General features: G+C 41.9%; 1 protein-coding gene across 5 annotated transcripts in view; it reads left to right on the top strand.

Moving 5' to 3' along the window:
• Positions 1 to 10,490, top strand: part of ATP8B3 (ATPase phospholipid transporting 8B3) — a 345,697-nt gene that overhangs the window by 174,763 nt on the left and 160,444 nt on the right. For all 5 annotated transcript variants that reach the window (XM_077475865.1, XM_077475864.1, XM_077475862.1 and 2 more), the window contains one exon: positions 4,881 to 5,045. In XM_077475865.1, coding sequence (XP_077331991.1) covers positions 4,881 to 5,045 — 165 coding nt within the window. The remainder of the gene's footprint in view (positions 1 to 4,880; positions 5,046 to 10,490) is intronic.

Genomic DNA, 10,490 nt, shown 5'->3' with positions numbered 1-10,490 from the left:
GCACTGGCAAGAAAAATAGGCTTTAACACCCAACTGCTGCATATACTGTATACTGTACATCCACGACAGCCTTAAGTTGTGCACTGAGAGTGAGCTCACTGCATGCTCCTAGCACATTGAGCTGTTACTGACAACTCTCAGTCACAGCTTCGGGTGAGCCAGTATGACAGGCTCCCAATCAAGTTAACCCTTTAATGCCAACTCTCAGTGGCCCTTTAAGTGGGCTTCAATGCTAAGAAGTGGAATGAGCTCCCAGCTATCATGTGACTGCTGTGATTGGCTCTCACAAAAGTCACATGATCAGGAACCTGTCCCACTGGCTGCTGATCATGAGACTGCTGTGAGAGCCAATCAGAGCAATCGCATGATAGAGAAGTTGTGCCAGCCTCTAAGCATTAAAGCCAATTTAAAGGGCCACTGGGAGTTGGCATTAAGGGGTTAACAATACCGAGCACCCCTAAAAATGCAGATTAAAATATTTTCACTTAATACTTTACATATGACTGTGGCCACTCCTGTGTGAAATGACACTTGCAGATTACGGGGTTGATTAGAGTATATTGACATTACAAAGTGAGTTTTCAGAGAGGACAACATAGATCAGTGTTTCTCAACTCCAGTCCTCAAGGCAACCCAACAGGTTTTCAGTATTTCCCTCAGATGAAATGGCTGTGGTAATTACTAAGGCATTGAAACTGATCAAATCACCTGTGCAAAATAAGGGAAAGCCTGAAAGCATGATCTGTTGGGGGTACTTGAGGACTGGAGTTGAGTTTTTGATCTGGACCTAAGCCAGCTGAAAACATTTGCCAACTAAGTCCCAGAAATCATAAATATACAGTTGTGAGCATGTGAGGGTTTAGTGCGTGAAGAGGAAATTGATGAACTGACATCCTGAGTATGTCAGGTTGGCTGTCAAACTCACAGTTCTTGACAAAGTATAGGGTGACCTATCAAACATTGACACTGAAGCCCTACTTGTGAGTCTAAGCAAGAACCAGAATGCACTTTTGTTGAAAGTATATACACTGAGCAAAATTATTAACTGAACACTTTTGTGTTTGCCCCTATTTTAGCTATTACTTTTTTCTATGTACACAAAAGTCCAATTTCTCTCAAATATTGATCACAAATCTGTCTAAATCTGTGTTAGTGAGCACTTCTCCTTTGCCGAGATAATCCATTCACCTCCCAGGTGTGGCAAGATGCTGAATTGACAGCATGATTATTGCACAGGTGTGCCTAATGCCTTGTACACAAGGTCAGAAATTCAGACGGAAAAGGTCCGATCGGATTATACTGTTGGGAAATCCGATCGTGTGTGGGCTCTATCAGACTTTTTCCGTCTGAAAAAATTTGAGAGCAGGACCAAAAATTTTCTGCCAAAAAAATGCGATCGGACTTTTTCCGTTCGTTTGTAGAGAATTCCGATTGGACAAAGTACCAGGCATGCTCAGATTACCAGACCAAAGCTATTGGCTACTAGCCTCAACGTAGTCCCGTCGTAACAAACGAACGTCATCACGTTCTGAACGATTGTATTTTTCGACAACTTTGTCCGACTGTGTGTATGCAACACCAGTTTAGGACAAAATCCGTCAGAAAAAATCTGATGGATTTTGTGGTTGGAATGTCCGACCATGTATATAAGGCATTAGGCTGGCCACAGTAAAAGGCCACTCTAAAATGTGCAGTCTTATCACACAGCACAATGCTACAGATGTCGCAAGTTTTGAGGGAGCATGCAATTGGCATGCTGACTGCAGGAATGTCCACTAGAGCTGTTGCCCTTGAATTGAATGTTAATTTCTCTACCATAAGCCATCTCCAAAGGCATTTTTGAGAATTTGTCAGTACATCCGACCAACCTCACAACCACAGACCACGTGTAACCACACTAACCCAGGACCTCTAGATCCAGTATCTTCACCTCCAAGATCGTCTGAGACGAGCCACCTGGACAGCTGCTCTAACAATCAGTTTGCATAACCAAAGGATTTCTGCAAAAACTGTCAGAAACCGTCTCAGGGAAGCTCATCTGCATGCTCATCGTCCTCATCGGGGTCTATACCTGACTGCAGTTCATCGTCGTAACCAACTTGAGTGGGAAAATGCTCACATTTGATGGCGTCAGGGACTTTGTAGAGGTGTTCTCTTCACGGATGAATCACGGTTTTCACTGTACAGGGCAGATGACAGACAGTGTATATGGCGTTGTGTGGATGAGCGGTTTGCTGATGTCAACATTATGGATCGAGTGGCCCATGGTGGCAGTGGGGTTATGGTATGGGCAGGCATATGCTATGTACAACGAACACAGGTGCATTTTATTGATGGCATTTTGAATGCACAGAGATACCATGAATAAATCCTGAGGCCCATTGTTGTGCCATTCATCCAGGACCATCACCCCATGTGGTAGCATGATAATGCAAGGCACCATGTTGCAAGGATCTGTATACAATTCCTGGAAGCTGAAAACATCCCAGTTCTTGCATGGCCAGCATACTCACCGGACATGTCACCCATTGAGCATGTTTGGGATGCACTGGATCGCGTATATGACAGCGTTTTCCAGTTCCTGAAAAATATCTATCAACTTCGCACAGCCATTGAAGAGGAATGGACCAACATTCCACAGGCCACAATCAACAACCTGTTCAACTCTATGCGAAGGAGATGTATTGCACTGCGTGAGGCTTTTTGTGTATATAGAAAAAGTTGTAGATTTTTGCGTTACGCTCATAGGGAAAAACACAAAAGTGTTGCGTTTATAATTTTGCTCAGTGTATTAACCTGTTCCTCCCTTATACATACTGTGTTGGATCAGATATCTGATCACAGTTCAATCTTACTGAACAATCCCACCTCAACCTTCACTATCAAGTGTCATTGCCTTCTCTCCCTCTTCAACAATGTAGTCAATATTCTTCCTTTCCTCTTCTTTTGCAGTCTAGGTTTGTTGCTTTTCTCTAACACAATCTGGTCTCCTTGTAATCTCCTCTTGATGTTCATTATTTTTCTCCACATTCTGCTCTCCCTGCCTCTCCAACCCCTAACAATCTGATTACGTTGATTCTTGCACCATCCTACCCCTTTACAATTTATCTTTGCTGGCGTCCTCTCTACAGTCTGGTCCCACTGTCTCCTCTCTACCCCTTTTCCACAATCCGGTCATGCTTTTTTTTTTCTTTTCCTTGAAAATCCAGTTTCTATACCTTCTCTTACTAGTCTCCTACCCAAATCCTGTATCCCCCAAAATTCCTTTCTTGCTACTTCTTCTCTCTTTTTTGTGTTCAGGCAAAGGCAGCTAGTTGCAGCCTTTTGCATCACAAAGATTTGGTATATTGAACACTTGGTATATTGATCACTTGAACCTTAGGAGGACATAGGACAAAGGCAAGTATTTATTGGGGCTGGAAGCAATATTTTAAAGGCAACCGCCATTAGGACCAGTGATTTAATGCAATAATTGTATTCATTATTTACAAAAACGACTGTGAAGATTTTTTTTACTTCACTTGCTTCTGTATACGTGCTTATGGAGTGGCTTATTTTTTTCTGGTATTTTTGCTTCTCAAAGTTTAACGGTATTTTCTTTTGCACAACTGAAAATGTTAAAACAGTTGTCAAAACGGTTGAGCTTAGGAATGATGAAGAGACTTTGTGATGATAGCGTGGTATTTTCTTCATGATTTTATAGTAATTAGATTGTGTGACCACATACCAGGACTTTATAGGTGTCGATCATTAGTCTGATAAAAAAAACTTACAATTTAAAAAAAAGAAATTTACTTACAACAATCTAAATTAATATTTTAAAATTCTTTTACCTACAACATAAATCTTTAAACAGACATTGTGCCAAACTACCTTCTCTCTATGACTAATTCCCTTATGTATTACAGCATTTTATTAGGCCCAGACTTGGTCTTTACAATGCTTTAGTCATCAGTTTGCTTGCTGAAGAAGGGAGTAGTCTTTCCTTGAAGCATTGCACAGGCTAACATTCACAGGAGGATAGAGAAAGGCTAATCTATAATATCAATAATAATAATAAATACAACATTAGCTTCTCATAGGTGTAAATGCTGTTCTCCCAATACATATCTCATAAGTTTCCTTACATTGCAACAATGACTTAACCACAGTGAGGAGTCAGCAATTCAGTCGATACCACTGGTGAAGACACGTGGGAGCATCTTCAGCAGGATCCTGTGGTCAGTGAGAATTTACATTGGGCTTCTAAAAATGAACCATAATATACCATGATTTTAATTTTATTATATTTTTCACATGGAGTGTTCCCTTATATACTGTGTGTTAGAGCTAGCTTAACCCATCCATAATAAGGTATTGCCATGCTAGTTGATGTGCCATCTGATTACAGAATATCTCTTCCACTGCTAAAATAGGGCATCTTTAGCTGTACAAAACAGATATTGACACGGACCTAAAGAAATTTCTCACACAGGGCTATATTTCTCATATTTGAAAATGTTGCACTTAGCCTTGCTTTCCTTTACAATAAGCCTGCCATTAGAGAAATACGAGTGCAGCCTAAAAAGTATTAAAAGCTGAAAAGCCCTTATTTATATACTCAAAATATTGATGCAACCAAAAAATATGCCAACCATTCATCTACCATTTCCAAAGTGGTTGGATAGTGAGTGACAAACCAGAAACTGTTCACTGATTGTTGTGAGACGTTATACAGCATTACGAATGCTTTGCTTATTGATCATACTTGCTATTGTTAGCTTTCTATTGTGTTTCTGCATTCGGGGAGATTGGTGTGTCATTTTTTTATTAGGTGGGGGATGTTGTTTCCTTTTGACTAAAGATTTTCAGTGTGCTGTATATCTCTTTTGATCATCTAGATGTTCGGTGAAGAGACTCTGAGAACTTTATGTATGGGGTTCAAAGAGGTTGATGCTTCTGAGTATGCAGAATGGAATACAAAATACCATCAGGCCAGTGTTGCCTTGCAGAATCGATCACAGTTTATGGAACTGGTCTATGACGAAATAGAGTGTAACCTGCAGGTATGAAAATAGTTTGTTTCTAATAATGGTACTTGAATAAAAAAAAATGTTTCCTAACTCAAAATGACCCTTTTGGGCATAAGGTAAAGCTGACATCAGAAAACCTGTGAGGGCAGTAATATGGGAACCACCATTCTTTCTAAGAATACTAGTTTTCTGGCTTGATCTGCATTACTTTTTGAATAACTGACCCAGAATAAGCATCTAGGCTAGAAAGTCACAAAGTCAAAATATTAAAGTCATTTAATCATTCTGAGAGCCAGGCATACTGAGAAGGGGAAAGCAACAATGGTGGATTTCCTCACCGCAGGTGTCCTTTAACAGAACAGTCGAGTCAGGTTATCTGACTATTAAATATACATTGTTTCAGTTTATTAGCGTGTACCACTGTCAGGTATAAGTGTAACATAGCTAATTGCTGTCTAAATATAATTCTTTTGTAGCACAGACTACAATAGAGTATTTAATATTTTTATTGCTTGCATAAGAGATTTAAAAAATACACAGATCTGTAAGAGTGTTGATTTACTAAAATTGGGGAATGCAAAGCTTAATTAAACAAGATGAAGGTAGAAGCTGATTGGCTATCATGCACAGCCGCACTAGATTTTGCACTCTCCGGTTTTATTAAATCAATCCCATGATGTTTTATTGTGAAGTCCAAATCAAAATGGCTGCCAAAAACCTCCCAACTTTGGAAGCTGATAAAGAGGGACGGGACACCTTGGGACAGAGAAGACATGCTGAGTGGCAAGAATGGGCTAGGCTAAATCATACTGAATATTGGGTGGGCTTAAAGTGGTTGTAAACTCTCCCCCACAACTTTGTCCCATGTAAATCAACATAAAAACCCCTAATGAACACTGCTTGCAGATATCTCCTTACTTGCTTAGTATTGTTGTAATCCTTTTTGTTCTTTAGAATGATGTCACTGAGCATGCCCAGATCTCCCCTGATTTACGGCACACTCTGTGTACTTTGTCTATCTATTATAAGGATTTCACAACACTGAAGGAGACTGCAGAATCATTCAGAGCTTCCCCCTACACACCATGTGACCATGTGACATCACATGCAGTGTAAAGCAGGGCATGGGACAGCATTACTGCAGTCTTATCAGCTGAGTCTGATAAGACTGACAAAGGCAAACTCTAGATAATCAGCACAAGTAAATACTATGAAATAAAACAAGTCAGCTATCAACAGGGAAGTAGGGTTGCCATAGAAACGTTGGATTGAGAAGGAGGCTTGGTTAACAGTACAGGAAGTGCTCAATATAAGGGTGGAAGTACACTCCACTGTGGACTCAGAAAACAATACTTAAGATGGCGCTGCCTAACCCCTGGAAACAGGTTTTTTAAAGTTTCTTTAAACAGTAAGTAATATTCAATTTGGGCTGGATTACAGTGGCTATAGTTTGATAATTACTTATTATAATGGACTAAATGAAAAGAAGCATCAGAGTGGGAGAGTTTACTTCCTCTTTAAAGGAGCATAGTTAAATAGAGTTTGAGCATGCATATTGTATATACTGTACATAGGCTGCAGTGCGTGTACCAAAAAAATACTCCATAATTACTGTGCTATGAGTAAAGGTCTAACCTACATAAACCTAAAGAGTAAAAAAATACATACATAAATTATACACACAGAGGGCCCAGCACTTTTTCTGAGTTGAAAAAGAACTCCATTAGCTGCAAACTGCACAGCAATTATCAACTGCTGAGAAAATAAATACTTTGGTCAGGAATGTGTAATATACAACACAGGGAATACAATACAGGTGTCAGGTCTATGTCAAGTACTACGCAGCAGATACAGTGCAGCAGTCAAGACAATGTACAACATAGTGTACTCATACCTCCCAACATTTTGGGAATGAGGGACACCTATTAGCAAACGCATGTATGCATAGGACACACCCCCTGCCACACCCCCTTAATGGGGAATTAACCAAAAAACAAAAGGACTTTTTTTTACCACTACTATTCCTTTATATTAGATTTTTAAATTTACAAATGCAGCAATTTAGAATTTAGATGACAGGTTTAGCACTTGATCCGCCCACCGCTGCAAAAATTTAAAGCCAGTAGCTGCACATAGGTCCAGCGATGTCGGCACCTTCATTTCTATCATCAACTCCATGACCAAGAGGGTTAAGGCAGTGCTGGAAAATAATAGTGGCCACACAAAATATTGACACTTTGGGCCCAATTTGGACATTTTCACTTAGGGGTGTACTCACTTTTATTGACAGCAGGTTAGACATTAATGGATGTGTGTTGAGCTATTTTGAGAGGACAGCACATTTACACTGTTATACAAGCTGTACACTCACTACTTTACATTGTAGCCATAAGTGTGAGCAGCCTATTGTATTAGGGTGTTTCTCCCCAAAGCTCAAACACATATATATAGCAGCAGGGCAATGAGCAGTGTCAGTAGGGCAGAGATTGGTGTCATTATTTTTTTTATTTATTTACTTTATTTTATATTTTTGTAATATTTTTTATTTTATTTAACTTTCCATTATATTTTATTTTTCATTTTTTACCATAATTTTTACAATAATTTTTTATTATATTTTTTTTACAGTTTTTTAGGAGCCCCATTGAGGTGCTTTGGTGAAATATTAGGGGTCTAAACAGACCTCTGATGTCTCACTTTTGAGACAAAGAAAGGGACTGGGAACAGAGATTCCTCAGTCCCTTTTTCTGCAGCCAAGCAGCAGGGGGAAATCTGTGCCAAACCGGGTGATTAGGGTGTGCCCAGGGACACCTGTGTGCATGTCTATGATTGCAGCTAAGTGTAATTTCTTCAGTGTCATAGGTGAAGCTGAGGTCAGGAACTAGTAGGTAGCAGTACAGAGCAGGATTCAAAATCAAGTCAGGGAAGAGCCAGGTCAGTAACAGGAATCGTATGCAGGATACAGGTGTCAGAAACCATGAATCAGACTGAGACAGAAGTACAATTAAATCACACTTGTTTATCAAATAAAAATAAAAAGGTAAATAGAAAAAGTGTAGTCAAAGCATAGCCAGAGTCCAGTAACCGGATAGAGTAGTCAGCCAGGCCAGAGTTCAATAACCAGATTGGGTAATCAGCCAGGCCAGAGTCAGGGATACAAGTAGAGCAACAGCAAGCAAGATAAGGAGCCAGAAGGGATGTCAGCAAGCCAGTCTTTAAACAGAACCGCAGGAGATGGTTTCTTGTGATGTGACCAGGGCGAAGGCAGAGGTGAAGTGAGCTGGACAGCTTGAAGTAGGCAGGTCAGACGAGCATGATCAGGAACAGCTGGCAACTGTGGAGAGAGATGAGAGCTGGCAATTAGCCAACAGCTGAGCAGCCAACCCAGAGAAGAAAAGGCTAAGCCAGCCCTGACAGTACCCCCTCCTCAATGACCCCTTTCCCTTGGAGAGACACCGGGCTTGAGGGGAAACCGTCTATGGAACTCGCGGAGGAGGACAAGGGCATGTACGTCCAAGGATGAAACCCAGGAGCGTTCCTCCGGACCGTACCCCTTCCAATGCACCAGGCACTGTATGCGCCCACTGAACCTACGGGAGTCAACAATGGATTGTACCTCATAATACTCATGGTTCTCAACCTGAATAGGGTGATGGTGTGGCACCAAGGTGGTATATCAGTTACAGACCAACGGTTTCAATAAGCAGACATGAAACACATTTGAGATGCACATACTAGGAGGAAGGTCCAACGCATAAGCCACTGGATTAATCCTGCAAAGCATAGGGAAAGGCCCAATAAACCGAGGTGGAAACTTCAATGAGGGAACACGAAGCCGGAGGTTGCGAGATGACAGCCAGACCCTGTCCCCAACCTGGTAGGAAGGCGCAGGAAGGCGTCTGCGGTCAGCATGGAGTCTGTACCTATCATTAGCATGTCGCAAAGCCTCCTGGACTTGTACCCAAGTGGAACGAAGACCACAGAGATGCTCCTCTAACGCAGGAATACTCTGCAGAACAAACGAGTCAGGCAACATGGAAGGCTGGAAACCATAATTTGCCATAAATGGAGACAATCTGGAGGCAGAATTCAAGGCACAGTTGTGAGCAAACTCTGCCCATGGTAATAGGTCTGACCAGTTGTTCTGGTGGTCAGAAATATAACAACGTAGGAATTGCTCCAAGGACTGATTGGCTCGCTCTGCGGCCCCATTAGACTGCGGGTGATACGCAGAAGAGAACGCAAGCAGGATTCCCAACTGTGCACAAAAGGCTCGCCAGAACCAGAGAAAAACTGACTGCCCCTGTCTGAGACAATCACCTTGGGTAGCCCATGTAAGCGAAAGATCTCCCGTGCAAAAATGGAAGCCAGTTCCCTGGAAGGTGTCATGGAGTCTTACTCTGAGCATACACGGGACAGGCAGCTATGAAGGCAGTAACATCAGCCCGTAGACTAGGCCACCAGAATTGTTGGGAAATGGCCTAAATGAGTTGATTCTTCCCAGGATGGCCAGCTGCCTTGGGAGAATAATAAGTCTGAAGCACAGCAGTACGGAGACTCTCTGGGACAAAGCAGCGGTCACAAGGTTTCTCAGGAGGAGCATGGACCTGAGCAGCATGAATTTTGTCACACAAAGGAGAAGTAAGACTGGTGCGAACTCTAGCTAAGATACGATCAGGAGGAATCATAGGAACCGGAACCGACTCCGACTTGGAAGTGGAGGAAAATTGTCATGACAAGGCATCAGTCCTTACATTCTTAGTACCGGCCCGGGTAAGAATGAGACAAAGTAATTAAATCTCGACAAGAAAAGAGCCCATCGTGCCCTTCTTGGAGAGAGTCGCTTAGCCTCAGACAAGAATGTAAGATTCTTATGGTCAGTGAGAATAAGAACAGGCACACTGGTACCTTCAAGAAGATGTCTCGATTCTTTCAGGGCTAAAATGATCACCAACAGCTCTCTGTCACCAATCTTATAATTGCACTCAGCAGGTGACAATTTCTTGGAAAAGTCGCCACACGGATGCATAGCGCTCTCAGTGTTAGGACGTTGAGACAGAGGGGAGCCAACTCCAGTCTCAGAAGCATCAACTTCTAGGATAAAAGGCAACATAGGATCAGGATGTGCCAACACAGGAGCAGAAACAAAGGCAGCCTTAAGAGTCTCAAAAGCTTTAATGGACTCCGGAGACCAACTCTGTGGATTACCGTCCTTTCTGGTCATATCAGTCAGGGGCTTGACCAGAGGCGAGAAGTTACGAATAAACTTCCGATAGTAGTTGGCAAAACCCAGAAAACGCTGCAGAGGATGTAAACCCACGGGTCGAGGCCACTGTAGGACTGCCGAAAGTTTCTCTGGGTCCATCGAAAAACCAGCAGTGGAAATGACATAGCCCAGGAATGTAACCTGTTCACGATGAAACTCACATTTCTCCAGTTTACAATAGAGATTGTTCTCTCTGAGTTTCTGAAGCACAC

Source organism: Lithobates pipiens, unplaced genomic scaffold (assembly GCF_037356315.1).
Source record: "Lithobates pipiens isolate NorthernLeopardFrog02 unplaced genomic scaffold, aLitPip1_a1.2 Scaffold_13, whole genome shotgun sequence".
NCBI classification, from domain to species: Eukaryota; Metazoa; Chordata; class Amphibia; order Anura; family Ranidae; genus Lithobates; species Lithobates pipiens.
The sequence above is the reverse complement of the archived record's forward strand: the minus strand, read 5'-3'. Positions and strand labels throughout refer to the sequence as shown.